This window comes from Macrotis lagotis, chromosome 6 (assembly GCF_037893015.1).
Source record: "Macrotis lagotis isolate mMagLag1 chromosome 6, bilby.v1.9.chrom.fasta, whole genome shotgun sequence".
NCBI lineage: Eukaryota > Metazoa > Chordata > Mammalia > Peramelemorphia > Peramelidae > Macrotis > Macrotis lagotis.
Window position 1 is genome coordinate 41,656,813 of NC_133663.1, and position 15,553 is coordinate 41,672,365.

Here is a 15,553-nt window from a genome sequence, read left to right on the forward strand (position 1 = left end):
TACTGTTATCATTTTGTGATTCCAATAAGTTTGTTTTCTCTTTCTCCTTAGTCAGGTTAAAGCTCTTATGAGTCACTGGGAAGTCTGGACATTTTATACATGAATGAATTTTGTATGACTAAATAGTCATTCAAAATAGTCTAAAATAAGACTGAGTTTTTTTTAAAAAGGTAAAAGCATTTTATGGAAATTGTTTAAAAAAATTCCTAAAAACAAAAGAATATAGTATTATGGGACAGTGTACTTAATGCAAAAAATGCCACGATAAACCACATCTTTCTCTTACATGACTTGCTATATTGATTATCTATTTTATAAATCTGCAAAGTTATTTGAGCCTTGTGGAATCAATATGGTAAATTAATATAAAATACTGCAGGCAAATGGGCACCAATTTGTTAGGTCATAAGAGGGATGATTTGTTTCTGCAGGATTCTAAATATAGGTAAGTTAACTAAGGAATCATGTTTCAGGTTCTACTCAATTCCCATTAGGAAACCTATTCATAACTTATAAGACCATAACATTTGTAATCTAATAATTATAGTGGTATCAAAGTTAATGAAAAGAACAAAACAAATTATACCAACTAATGCAACCAGTAAAGAAATATTACAGCTTTTATGAAGTTATTATAAAATATCAGGACTCCTACACATAAATTGATGTATATATAAATTTAAAATTATCTGTGTACTAATTTTACTTCTTAGCTTGACTTTCTAATAAATCTTTAGCTTCATTGATTTTGGCCGCTACATAAGGAGATCCTCCTATAATATAAGAAAAAAGAAAAGGAACAGTTAAGGAGGTTGGGCAAAGAAATGTTTTATCTGACCATAGAATATAATATATATTTTTCTTTTGCCACTAATTAACACTGGAACTGTATACTCAACTATCATAGGCAATATAAAATACTTAAAAAATTATAACATTCCTTTTAGTTAGCATTAGCAAAGAACAAGACTCTCTAAAAGTGAACTCTCAAGATAAAAGAAAGCTTATTCCTTTAAATATAAATACATTTAATGATTTTGATGGAAACTTTTCTAAAATATTATTAATGTGTTGTGATAAATGCAGTCCCAAGGAACATAATTTGAGGTATTCTTGATGACTCAGTCATCATTACAAACATAAATAACTTTTAGATATTGTAAATTCTAATGTCCTAATGGGCGACTGATATGTAAAGGGCTGTCTGCCTCTACCCAGAAAGAATACCTGTGTCTGTTTCTTACATTATTCCTCATTTTCTAACAGTCATGCTTCCTCTTTTGAGGATCCTTATGTGTTGTGGTTTAGGAAACTAGGTAACCAGTAATTAGTTCTCTGCTTAAAGTAATCAGTAAAAAACCAAAGTAAGGAATCCCTTCTAAGTTTTTCCTTGGAAGAAAAAGCTCTTTGCTGCTACTGAATTCTTTGCTTCAAGTCACTGAGGTACTGGAGAAGTAACGAGTTATTGTATTACATGCATGTAAAGAAACCTCCAAACATTTCATCTGACTTATTATTCCAAGTTAAATTGCCTTGGTTACTCATAAGAAAACAAAAGTTACTTTTAATAGCTCAAACTTTTTCTTTCAAATCCACTTACTGAATTATCACATAATGGGATATTTTCTTGCCATAAAGCAAATAGGAAGTAAATAGTCCACAAATAAGCTGCCTCCTCAGGTATGTTTGTATTCTCTGAAGACTCTAAATTTGGGTTTACTACAGCAAATACCAAGGTCAAATGTACCCAGTCAAGGGTCCAGTGTGGGAGTTCTAATTCTGCTGAAGATGAGCAACAACTCTTCAGAGGCCAAATTTTAGAATCCCAAGCACTAAGTGATACTTTTGGCCTCACATTTTTCATAGTAGTTTTCCCAGAGATCATTCTAATTGACCATCTAGGAAGCACTGAGACACTGAAAAGGAGTTCTTGTGTGTATTTAGTAACAAGTATACCAAAGATGATATTCTAGGACAAAACTCTTCCTTGAAACAAAAATGGCTCCCAAACCCCAGAAGGTTTGATAGAAAGTGAGGCCATTGGAGATCTACCTACATCTGATCAAGTGCATTAGAAACATGTGAGGCAGGTGGCACAGGTGTTGGATGGGGTCAAAAAGGTCACTTAAGGTGACTTAAATAAAAAAAAACCCCACTGGTTGTTTTTTCATGTGTTATGGCTAGGCTGAATGATGGATAAGTAGTAAACTGACTGATATTATTCTTTAAAACATCAATGAAACCTCTCAATCACAGCTGGTTACCAATTTATAAATGCTTAGAGAAGGCATTTTGAATTTTGATAATCAGAAATTTTCCCCAAATGTTTTGCCAAAAAAAAAGAAAAAGAAAAAGAAAAAAAAGGCAGTGAGATGGCACAGCGGATAAAGTGCCAGGTCTAGAATCAGAAAGATTCAACTTCCTGAATTTGAATCTGGCCTCAGACACTAGTCACATGACTGACTGTAGGCAAGTCACTTTGTCTCAGTTTCCCCCAATCTGTAAAATGATCTGAGGGAAATGGCAAACTACTCCAGTAACTGCCAAGAAAACCCAAAATGGGGTCGTGAAGATTTGGACACAGCTGAAAACATTTTGAAAAAACACATAACATATGACATTTTACCTGAAATGTGTAACTGACTTAAAGCTTTTTCCTTGGAAAAACCACCAAGTGAATTCTTCTCTTTTATTTTGTTAAAAAAAAATCACCAGTAAGGTTTACATTAAGAATATAATCAGGGTGGCTAGGTGGCGCAGTGGATAAAGCACCAGCCCTGGAGTCAAGAGAACCTGGCTTCAAATCTGGTCTCAGACACTTAATAATTACCTAGCTGTGTGGCCTTGGCAAGCCACTTAACCCCATTGCCTTGCAAAAAAAAAAAAAAAAAAAAGAATATAATGACTACTTACCCTTGTCTGGGTGGTTTAAAAGCATGATTCGTCGGTGAGCATCCCTAATTTTCCCTTTACTGGCTGTAGGACTAATAAAGAAAAATCAATGACATTGGGCCTCAAAAAACCCTCTTTTTTTCCCTAAACAACTATTAATGAATATATGCCACATCAAGCATAAATAGAAATGACTAAGCCATTGAGAGTTGTGGGTCATGGCACAGCCCTATATAAGCACCACTGCCACGATTCATTACAATATGAGTAAAACTCAAGTTAATCAAACTAAATCTTCATTTGTTTTGACAAAATCAGCAAAGTCTTCTGAATATGAAAAATAAATGTTCTGGTCAGAAGAATGATGGATTTCACTCAAGTGGAATAGTTTAACATTATTATAAACACTCCCAGAAAATTGCTTAATATTTCAATATTTGGAAATGAAAGGGAGTTTACATAATAGAAAACTTCCTAAGAATAGACTAATTGGTTAGTAACACAAAAAAGAGCTGTCAAGAACAAGATCACTGATCTGGGAAAAGGGCATTTATCACTATTTAAAAGTCTTTTGGAAAATTTTTCCTTAAGACAAACAATGAGTAATACTTTAAATAATTCCTCTGACATTGAGACTTGCTCAAAATAAAAATGCTGTATGTCCTTACTCTAGATTAATTCTGGTTAGAGATATCACTTTTTTTTTACATTTCAGAAAGCTTATTTATGATATAAGGACAATACAACTGATAGAACAATACAATAGATAAATCAGTCACTAAATCTAATCATAGCTCATAAGCCTATTAGCTATGTTCTGTTCCTTTTAAGAGCATTAAAATTACTGTATTGTCATAAACCCAGTTCGCTATGAAAATATACTAGGATTAAAACCATAAAGATAAGGATCAGAGAATCAGACTTAGTGCTGTGAAGGACTGGAATGGTAGGTTAGATAAGAAAACTAAATCTCAGTTAGGTAAGATAACTGGCCAAAGACAGCGACTATAAATGATAGCTGGGATTTGATCAGGTCTTCTGACACCAAATCCAGTCCTCATTCTACCAAAGCCCTGGTCTGATGCTTTCAGTTGATTAATCATCATTAAGATGTGGTTAGTTATGGAGAAAGGCATCTTACCACACCCACAATAGGGTTTTATAGGTTTTTAAAATACTTATTACAAGATTGTACTAAATTTTATTGCAAAATTATGTTAATGAAGAAGGCTAATGTAAGATCATATGCTGAATTCAATGGTAAAAATGATGTGACTCATGTTACCTCCACTATTCACCCCAAACTGTTTTGAGCTAAGGCTCTGGAAGCAGCAAGGTAGGCCAGTTCTTTATTCAGCTCCACACAAATCTTCCTCTCAAGCAGCCCTTCTTTGGGACTGCAGCAGGTTTAAAGGGAAGGGCCCATGTGGATACAGTGGTCATACTGGTGACAATAGTATTCACAAACAGATGAGCTGGACCTTCCAAAGCACAGCAATCATAGGAGATGAACATTCACATCTTCACCCTCTAAATGGTGGAAATTTCTTTTGCTCACATACCAATGCCTTAGAGCGAATTTGGAGCCTGACTTACCTTACTCCTAATATTAGTGCTGCTTCTCGCTTTGTCATTTTGGGTTCAAATCCGCCTCTGTAATAGCCACCACTGAAGGCCTAAAAGAGAAAAGGCAGCAGTAAGAACAATTAATGGACTAGGAAAAGCAGAGAATGATTTTGCACAAAATCTTCAAAAGAATCTTTAAAAAAAAAGATTAAGAATAATATTTGACTGAAGAACTTTATTTTTGTTTGACAGAAATGGAATTTACATGGAATATCATTAAGGGTTTCTTACAGCTTTACCAGTTGCACTAAATTAGAGTTGAAGTGATGCTCAAGATACTGGAGAATCAATCTAAAAGGTCACCAGATGAGGCTCCCTTCTCAGCACTACTCAACACTACTGAATGAAGACAACCACGCAGGCATGAGGGAGCTAGCGACAAGAGGAACTCAAAAAAGCCTATCTCTTGATTGGGATGGAGGGATCCAAGAGGAGAAAAGTCAGTAATTGCCATGAGGAGTGTGCTTTAGTCTGCGGAGTCATATATAAGGAATGGAGATATACTTGATTCAGGGGCTCACAAAGTCTGGGCCGAGAGAGCAGCTGTCCGTCACTAAATATTCACTAAGAACCACCTGGTGCTCTGCACTGGCTTTACTTTGATTTGAAAATCCAATTCTCTGCTCTCTTAGAAGCAGAGTCCAAGAAAATGCTTCACTTGCCCTGGTTCTATCCCAATGGTCGGGGAAACTAAAGAACCACAAAAACTTTGGCATCAAGTGACCCAGTTATCTTAGGGTTTGTGAAGTCACGGAAGGTAATAGTCTCTCTGCAGACTTTAGGAGATTTCAGAGACAAGTTAGCAATGACTGGGGGCCTCCAGGGCAGGACACTACCAAGAAATGCTGCTCTAATAAAGGGTTCCTATGAAAAATTAACAACTGGAGAAGTTCTATGATGAAATCAGATGTTCCAAAACAGAAGTAGAAGGCTGTAGATTCAAAGATGAAAAGATTTTTGGTTAGAAGATTTGCTGGGACCTAGAAGAATTCTGGAACGAAAGACTTCAATGTGCTGAGCCTGGCAAACAAAATCACAAACCCAAGATATGGACGTGATTAGATGGCAGCTTCAGGCTGTTCTATCAATTTGAATAGAAAGGAGGATTCCTTAATGCCCCTTCTGCTTACTGTCACTACCAAGAAAAATGATCTTTGGGCAGGAAAGGAACTAAAATGTAAATTAAGGATATGAAGAGTATGAACTGTCAGGAAGAGTTGGACACTACTGATAACTGAACAACAAAAATCTCAGAAAGAAAGCACCAGAGGATAGAAGTGGGGGAGAGGGGAACATGGCTAGCAAGAATTAGGGTTAGATATGTCTGCAAATTATCACACTTACTTGCAAAGGGATATTTCTCTAAAAATGTGTTACAGTACATTCTGAAAAATCTGGCAGATGTGACAGGTCTCCGGTAGATCTTGAAGAACAAAAGAGCTATCTCTGTTTTAGAGGAGAGTAGATATTGTCACAGACTGTGATTTCTAGTCCTGAGAAATTTCACATTAAATTATTAAAGGGATGGTTAACAAGCATGCAGAAAGGGAAGCAATGACAGTTCAACTAGTCCAGATCAGGGCAATACTATCATTGTAAATGATTTAGATAACAGCAAAGCAATTGTCCAAGTTCCTCCTGTCATCTTTCTGGACAAGATGGAGCAATGACAGCAATAACTATTGGGGGACTAAAAAATTGTTGAATGATCAGAACCAAAGAGTAATTATGCTTCTAGGTTTTTGCAAGGCAATGGGGTTAAGTGGCTTGCCCAAGGCCACACAGCTAGGTAATTATTAAGTGTCTGAGGCCAGATTTGAACTCAGGTCCTCCTGACTCTAGGGCTGGTGCTCTATCCACTGTGCCACCTAGCCACCCCTTTTATGCTTCTAGAAAGAACTCAACAAGCCCAAGGGAATACATGGCAGAGGATTGAGAAAAGGAAGGGATTTGCCATGAAGACCATTCCCCAGGGTTTGGGATATTGGACCTGAAGTATGGCTTAGGTAGGTCAGGGTGGGAGATGTGCTCATTGTTTTCAGTTATTTAAAGGAACAATGAAAATTGCAGATTTTAATTACTGCTGAAAAGAATGTCTTCGCACCCAGTGGAACAGAAGCCCCTAAGATAAAAGATAGGCCTAATTTTATCAGGTATCAGGTGGCCTAGGTACAGTGGACTGATATATCCCAGTCTAATCCTCATTATACAAGTGTCGTCTGACTTTGAGATTCGGTAAAGACAGCCAGCCTGGGCACATCACATCACAGGGTGGTTAAATAACCCACAGATAATAAGTGTCTGACCACTAATCTTTTGGCAACTGTGGAGAGCAGAGGCACCATAGAACTAGATAAAAGATGAGAAACTAAATCATTGATGGAAAACGTTGGAAAAGAAAAACCATCAGTAACTGTGGTCACTGGATTCACTATAAACAAGTCATGCCAGACCGACCGTGTCTTTGTCCTTCTCCCAATATTACAAAGGGGATGACTTCAACAAATCATGACAACATCTCTGAGGATACCTTATGGACAACACTGGGATGTGAGCCAGACAGGTAGGCATGGAAATGTTGAATGATCATCTAGAAGAGGCTGAGAGTCTCTGGTAATGTACTGCACAGTTCTGTTCTGTTCACTATTTTAAATCAGCAACTTCTAATATGAAAACCCTGATGGCTGGTAACATGGAAAAAGGGTCTGAAAAACTGTTAACAGGTTGGAACATTGGGACAAATTTGTTATATTTAGCCCTGAGTGTACATTTAATGTAGAAATTGTCCTATACTTGAATTCAAATCTAATTCAACCAATCTTTACTAAGTACCTGTAGTCTCCAGCTATGGGCCTGGATGCCAGAGACCACAAAAACAAGTCACTGCCTGGAAAGAGCTTACATCCCAGCTGGTAGATAGTGTATACACAAATAAGTAAATATAAAGTAGACACTAATTTTGGGGGAAGATCCCAACTGGTAGCCTCAGAAAGAGATCAGGTGGCACTTGGCATTGTGTGTCAGTGGCAGAGGTAAAGAGAGTCAGTGTTCTGAGTGTGGAAGCAGGGCAGACAAGGTCATGTACAAGGGAAGAGCTAGAAAGAGAAAGGGGAGAGAAGAAAAGAGAGCATGGGCCTGTAACTACAAGGTGCAGGACTGAGCCTTCTTTGCTTTGGCAGGTATGTGGGGAACAGCTTGGAGAGCTAGGAGACATCCTCCCTTATAAGTGACTCTTCTGAAAAGATCTAAGTTAAGGTGAGAACAAAGCAGGACCTAAGAGAACAGGGAGCCCTCCACCACTGGATGCCTCAAATTTGGGCCAGATAGGGGGTCCTGGTGAGGATCAAGTTTGGACTTTGTCTCTGACTCTCAGAACAATAGCCTATGCCACTGCTGACTGTGGTCCTTCTAAGATCAGACTCCTAGAGGCTGACCCCGTTGCTGAGGTGGATTCAGCACTGTGGACTACTTGGTCATGGGGATGGTTTCTGAGGAGGACTGATTCCATCTAGTCCAATCTCCTCGTTTCATAGACGAGAAAATGATGGTCCAGAGAGAATGACTAAAGTTGTATCTCAGAGACTGTGAAATGTCCAACAATGGGCGATTAGTGCCCTAACAGGTTCTGTACAGACTATCTTTGGGAAAGAACAGTGTCACCTTTCATGTAGAGAAAGCAAACATTTCAAACTCCTAATAATTGATTTTCAGAAGCCAAGTACTAAGGGTGTCCAAGTGGATGGCACTTTGGAATGCAGGCATCTTCCTTGTATTGGGATCTGCCACTTGGCCCTATCACACCAAGGATGGAGCTGGTCTGTGGGGAGAATGACACTGCCGGGAGCACAGGAGATCTGGGCCATCTCTTCTGACCACAATTTCTTAGGCTTGGGCTACCAAACTTTTTAAGAGATGAAAACAAGGGAACAGTGTGGAAAGAAGCTGCTAAGGTTAATTTTGAATAAAAAGACATTCTTCCAGTTGGTACCCATCTACCTTTCAGGTATTCTAGATCAGAGGTTAACAATTGTTTGTATGTGCATCCCTTTGACAGTATGGTGAAGTCTATGCACATCTCAGAATCATGTTTTTAAATGCAAGATGTAAAATAAGGACTGCAAAGGAAATCAATTATATTGAAATGGGGAGGTAATGTTTTTCCTCATCTACATTCACAGATGTGCTGAAATGTAGGTTAAGTATCCCTATTCTAGATCTCAGGTACTGTACTTGCAGCTTGGACCCAACAACACTGATTGGCTTGTCTAGTGACACGGGACCTCTTCAGGGACCCAGATCCTCTCTTGGGTGGGGAGAAGAAGTGGGCAGAGTTTCAAACTAAGACTTGAATAATGATCTGAAATTGTTTAAAGGCATAAAAGAAGAAATCTTACACATTTTGGTAGACTTCGAATAGCTTGCTTTACTTGAGGCTCCACATGCTTCATGGTTTGCAAAACATAGCGGCCTTAAACAAAAAAGTGAACAGAACTTTACATAAAAATAAAGTCCCAGGTCCCCTATGTCCCATCTACTCTCCTTATCAGCTACCAACCTGCAAATCCTGCGGCGGCAACTGTCAGTCCAACTGCTACCATTGTGCTGGCCTAGAGAAGGGAGAAAAAGAGTTACTTCTTCCATCCCTTCCCTTCCCCTTTCATATTACTCCTCATCTCACTTTCCTTCTTTACAATTTTTAGTTTATATTTCACTACTATAATTTATTTAATTTTATTTTTTTTAGTTTTTTCAAGGCAATGGGGTTAAGTGACTTGCCCATGGCCACACAGCTAGGTAATTATTATATATCTGAGGCTGGATTTGAACTCAGGTACTCCTGACTCCAGGGCTGATGCTCTATCCACTATGCCACCTAGCCTCCCCTAATAATTTATTTTTTTAAAAAAGGTAATAACAGGGAATCTCGGTGGTATGATGGATTGAATACCAGCTGTGGAGTCTGACACTGTGGTACTTACTAGCTGAATGACCTTGGGCAAGTCACTTAACCTCATTGCCCTCCCCATAAACAAAAAAACCAAGCATTTCTAAAACTGCTCTAATGACCTTCCAACTTTAAATCTATGATCTTCTGATATTTAAAAATTATTATTATTTTTTGGGTTTTGAAATGAGGACTTAAAGACGGAAGATTGAAACAAGGGCACCAAGAGGACAGAATCAAAACTGGAGGGGAGTTATTGTCAGTTGCCTCCTCTAAGATTAGGAGAAAGCGGTTACCAATGGAAAGCCCTGTAGAACTGAAAGGACAAAGCCTGGAGGGCTTCCATCTGCACAAGCTCCTCCCATTCCCTCTACTGGAGAGGATTCTGCATCTGTGATCATTAAGAGGAACAGTTAGAGGAAGAATTTGGAAGTCTTTTAGTTAAGGGGAAAAAACCCCCCAGAATTTCAGAATTGAATGGAACCAGAAGGCACCACTGAATCAAGGCAGAACACTATCAGTGGGGAGGTCAGTCAGCCCTTAATCAAAGACCCCTGTGCATAGGAACCCCTCCTTTGGAGGACAGTCTATTATAGTCACTTAGTTCTTCCTTATTTTTTATTTTTTTTTAATTTAATTTTTAGGTTTTTTGCAAGGCAATGGGGTGAAGTGGCTTGCACAAGGCCACACAGCTAGGTCATTATTAAGTGTCTGAGGTGGATTTGAACTCGGTTTCTCCTGACTCCAATGCTCCACCGAGCTGCCCTCTAGTTCTTCCTTATTTTCAAGCCCTACCTGGTTAATGTGCAATTGGTGTGCTTTGCTCCAAGTTCTACACACACACACACCCCATACAGCAAGCACACTCATCTATACTTGTGAAATGACAGAGTTAAATTACACACGAAGCCTTTACAGTGCACACACGAGGACACACACACGCCTGGACTCACGCGTGCACATATGAAGAGGCGGACGGGCCCCACACGTACACACGCACAGCCCAGGCTGTCCCCACCATGGGGACACGGACACCCGTGAAGCGCGCGCGCACAGAAAGACACACAGAGACTGACGGACACACTGACACACACAGACTGACACACAGAGACTGACGGACACACTGACACACACAGACAGACGGACACACTGACACACGGACACACTGACACACACAGACTGACACACAGAGACTGACGGACACACTGACACACACAGAGACAGACGGACACACTGACACACACAGACTGTCACACAGAGACAGACAGACGGATACACTGATACACACAGACACAGACTGACACACAGAGACAGACGGACACACAGACACACAGGGACACACAGAGACCGACGGACACACACAGACAGACACACAGAGACAGACGGACACACAAACACACAGGCAGACAGACACGCGCAGACGGACACACGGACACACAGACCGAAGGGCACAGACGGACACGCGCACAGACCGACGGACACACACAGACACACTGACACACAGACAGACGGACACACGGACACGCGCACACGGTCCGCACCCCCGAGCTGCAGGGGCCTCGCGGGGCTCGGGGCCGGGATGCACCGGTGACCCCGCGCCCCCGCAGCCCGGGCCGCTCACCATGGCCGGGCCCCGCCGCACCCCCGCACCCCGCAGCCCGGGCCGCTCACCATGGCCGGGCCCCGCCGCAGCCCGGGCCGCCCCCGCACCCCGCAGCCCGGGCCGCTCACCATGGCCGGCCCCGCCGCACCCCCGCACCCCGCAGCCCGGGCCGCTCAGGCAGCCGCACCCCCGCAGCCCGGGCCGCTCACCATGGCCGGCCCCGCCGCACCCCCGCACCCCGCAGGCCGGGCCGCTCACCATGGCCGGGCCCCGCCGCACCCCCGCACCCCGCAGCCCGGGCCGCTCACCATGGCCGGCCCCGCGGCGGCCCCGCCGCACCCCGCGCAGGCCGCGCCGCCGCCTCGGCTCCCGCAGCGCCCAGAGCGCCCACGCCGGGGTCACCCACAGCGGCTGCCGCAAAGCGCGGCGGCCCCACCGTCGTAAAAGGGAGCGCGAGCGCCGGGCCCGGAGGATTGGCCGCGGCCGGCCGCCGCGAGCTCCTATTGGCCGAGCCAGAGGGACGCTCCGGGGCCGCTGTCCCGCCCCCTGCCGGCCTCTTCCGGGGGGGAGGGGAGCCGCTCACGTGGGGTCCCGGGAGCGGGGGGGCGGCGCCTTCCCCGGGACCGTGCCGGCCGTGACCTGGGCCGGGGGGCGTGGTCACTCCCTTCTCCCGCGCTTTTTACCGAAGAGGAAACTGAGGCCGCCGGGGCCCGGTGACCGAGCCCGGGTTGGAGCTTGGCCTTGAACCCAGGGCAGCCTGGCCCGAGAAAGGAGAGGGAAGATGCCCGGGGCAGGACCCTGGGCTGCCAGGGCCCAGCCAGGGAGACGGAGGACGGGTAGCGCGGGTGGGGGCAGGGCTAGAGGCCAGGGTGAGGACCAGGCGGGAGAGCCCGGGGGGGCCCTGCACTTGTCAGGCGCCCGCTGTATACCAGGCGCCGTGCCCGTTGGCAAGTGCAGACACGGATAGGGACTGCGCACCTGAAACTACATCCAGGGAATGCAAAATAGATACAAGGATCTTCTGGGGCCACAGAGGAAGCGGGACTTGAACTAGGTTTTGAAAGAAACCGGTGATTCCAGGAGGTGGGGAAACACTGAAGACTGAGAAAAGGCCATCAGGCTTAGCAAGTGAATGGAGAAAAGCCTTGTAGATAGCTAGGGGGCTCAGAATCCGGATCAGGATGCTGTGGCCATGAGTGTAAATTAGGAATCTTAATACAAAGCGGAGATAAAATCTCATAATACAGCTGGTTGTTGGCCAGGAGCCCCCAAATGCCACAGCGGCCATCAGGGATCATCTGATAGCCCACGCACAGAAAGGATGCCAAGATTTCGCTTCGGGAGCCGAGGCCTTCATCGGATCTGGCTCGTGAACCTAGTAAGCCTAAAATACCAGCACCTTAAAGACACACTGGGTAAAAATGCTAATCACTAGAACCACAGGGTGCCGACTCAGTGCCAGGCCTGCAGAATCAGGCGAGTGAATACTGTATCGACTGGAGACCAAGCTGCTGTTATTTTATCTTTCTCTCTCGCAAAGTCCTATTCCAGCACCTTGACTCATTTGCTCAAATGAGTGCCAATCCAGACTGCGAAATCATTGAAGCCAACTGCGAAGTACTTAGTGGACACAGTATCCCTCAGTTTCCAGGACTGAATCCCAACAGGCTCATGTCCCCTGCATGAGGAAGCCTCGCTCAAGATTATATAAAGACATTAGGGGGCTAAGGTTCTGTTAGGGGGCTTTGCTGCTCAGCTTTTCAAAGGCAAGGGATTCAGAAGGGAAAAACATTTTGGAAGTGAACATCTGATTGAGAAAGTATCATCTAAGAATGGCATTTAGATTTCTGGACCACAATTTAAAATGCAAGAATGATAGGCACCCAACCAGATATGTATTATACTAATAATGACTAGAAAATATTTGAGTGAAGTCTTACAAATCTAACCAAAAAGGCTTTAAAGGAAAGAAGGAGGAAAAATCTGCCCAACTTTGTTGTCATTCAGTCATGTCCAACTCTTCCTGATCCCATGGACCATGTTTTCTATGCAGTTTCCTCAACAAAGATACCAGAGTGATTTTCCATTTCCTTTTCCAGTGGATTAAAACAAACAGAGGTCAAGTAACTTGCCCAGAATCATACAGTTAAGTAATTGTCTGAACTTGGATTTGAACTCAGGTCTTCTTGACTCCAGACCCAGTGCTCTGTCCTGAGTCACCTTGTTGCACAATATACTTGGATGATAAGTGTCTGTTTCTGTGTGTGTGTGTGTGTGTGTGTGTGTGTGTGTGTGTGTCTAGCCAGGAAGACCATAGTTCAAATCCCTCCTGTGGCATAAAACCCATATTTATGAGACCCTAAGTCACTTAACTTCTGAGTGTCCTAGAAACAATTTTTTTTTAGTTTTTTTTTTTTTGCAAGGCAAATAGAGTTAAGTGTCTTGCCCAAGGCCACACAGTTAGGTAATTATTAAGTGTCTGAGACCGGATTTGAACCCAGGTACTCCTGACTCCAGGGCCAGTGCTTTATCCACTATACCACCTAGCTGCCCCAACAATTTTTAATATATATATTTAAAACTTTGATTCCAAATTCTTCCCCTTTCTTACCTCCCTCCACCTTGAGAAGACAAACGATTGGATGTAGGCTATATATATCTTAGACTTTTTTTTTTTTATAGGTGTGGAGGTAGATAGGATAACTAACATTTGGACAACCATTGAGCTTACACTGCCATTGCTATCTCTTCCCATCCAAGACTGGGAGAAGAACTTTAGACCAACACAAGTGTGTCTATGGCCCAAAACAAGATAACTGATATATATTATTTGCCCGTTTCTTCTCTCTTCCTGTCTGCTTAGATCTTAGTAAGTCCAAAGGTTATGTATTTTTTAAACTTGTTACCTTTCCATTCAATTAATATTGAAAATTAGCATAAGATACAAGTGTGACCGACTATAATTATTATTTGAATGTGTTTCAAAACTGGGAATGAGATGTTAGGGAGAGGAGTTGATTGGTATGTCACACAGAGAATGAAATAGAAGTAATAGAATCTCTGTTAGAGAATTTTGGCATCTTTTCTTCTTTATGGGCAACTTAATGGCATAGGAAATAGGAAACAAGCCTAGAAACAGGAGGACTCATTTTTGTGAGTTCATATCAGATACTATGTGACCCTGGGCAAATCACTTCATCCTTAGTTTTCTCTTCTGTAAAATGAACTAGAGAAGAAAATGACAAACCCATTCCAGTATTTTTGCCAAGAAAATCCCAAATGGAGTCACAAAGAGTCAGACATGACTAAACAATGAAAAATTTCTTCTGGGGGCTCAGGAATTAAATGAAAGAATTTTATTGATTTATGTTTCATAACTTCCTTAAAGTGGGATAAACTTATTGGTTCAAATTTCCCTTAGGAAGCAGGTAAATTTATCATTGTTTCTTGTCTGGTGAGAGGTGAAGGGTTAGGGAGAGCTGCCTAGTAGGTCCGGTGATCATCCTTATTTTACTCTAATTCATGTTCAAGGAGACTACCCCCAGAAGGTAGAGGCAAGAGTAGTAATGAAGAGGGAAAGTCACAACCAGGAGGAGAAAGGAGAGTGTTTGGGAAAAAAAAATTAATAGCCAAATTTCAAAAGTGGGAGCAAGAGAAAGAAGTTTTAAAAATCCTAACCATTCCACTCCATCAGTAACCCAACAGAATCTTTTTGCCTCATGCAAATAACCCCCAACAAAGACATATTTTACAGTCTTGTATGTCATGAAAAGAGGTACAATTTTGAGGGAAAAGGAGATAACATTCCCTCTGAACTATATCCAGGTCAGATCATATCTGTTCAGTTCTGGGCAACACATTTTAAAAAGGATACTGATAAGCTAGAACATGTCAAGAGGATGGGAATCAAGTTGTAAAGATTCTTGCAGTCATACTGTTTTAGGATTGGTTGGAGGTACCACAGATGTTTAGCTTAGAAAAGAGAAGACTTGGGTAGAAGATCATAGCTATTTTCAAACTTTTGAAGGGCTCCCATTTAGAAAAAAAGATTAGACATATTTTGTTTTGTGAAATGGGATCAATGAGAAGTGACAAAGAAGCAAATTTCAGTTTGGTGTCAGGATAAACCTCAACATAAACTCAATAGTCCTTGAAGGCAAGGACTATTTCTTATTCTATCTTTGTATTTGCCATTTCTGTTAACTGTAAAAATACTGAAGAACTCAATTAGGTTATAAGCAAAAAGCTTTCTTTATTTAACTGGGGAAAGGGAATTAAAGGCATGTGCCAAGGTCTCCTCTAATAGGAGACCCAGGGCAGTGGGGTTAAACCTTGATTTATATATTTGTGTTTAGACAAAGAATCAAATGCTGTAATGTGGCAATAGCGGTAAGGCATAATAACAACAGAGAGGCCAAGTTGCCTAGTGACAAAAATATCCATGTATAGCGGGGCTTCATGATTGGACCTGCTGGTGTCAGGGACCA

At 42.2% G+C, this 15,553-nt stretch overlaps 1 protein-coding gene across 2 annotated transcripts; it reads right to left on the minus strand.

Annotated features, from left to right (window-relative positions):
- Positions 1–606: 606 nt before the first annotated feature.
- DNAJC19 (DnaJ heat shock protein family (Hsp40) member C19) lies at positions 607–11,474 on the minus strand. 2 transcript variants are annotated; one of them, XM_074191004.1, is made up of 6 exons: positions 11,375–11,474; positions 9,074–9,125; positions 8,913–8,986; positions 4,489–4,568; positions 2,914–2,984; positions 607–773 (listed from the first exon to the last, which is right to left on the minus strand). In XM_074191004.1, exons 1-6 carry the CDS (start codon positions 11,375–11,377, stop codon positions 703–705), a joined length of 351 nt encoding a protein of 116 aa, XP_074047105.1. In that variant the 5' UTR covers positions 11,378–11,474; the 3' UTR covers positions 607–702. The 2 variants fall into 2 exon arrangements, with proteins under 2 accessions (XP_074047105.1, XP_074047107.1); XM_074191006.1 differs by lacking the exon at positions 11,375–11,474 and adding an exon at positions 11,195–11,203.
- Between the last annotated feature and the right edge of the window lie 4,079 nt (positions 11,475–15,553).

Excerpts from the sequence above, each read along its gene's own strand:
- DNAJC19 (XM_074191004.1), bottom strand. Across the intron at positions 2,985-4,488 it reads GCACTAATATTAGGAGTAAG|TCCTACAGCCAGTAAAGGGA; the intron begins GTAAGTCAGGCT and ends TTTCTTTATTAG. Across the intron at positions 774-2,913 it reads TTTAAACCACCCAGACAAGG|GAGGATCTCCTTATGTAGCG; the intron begins GTAAGTAGTCAT and ends CTTATATTATAG.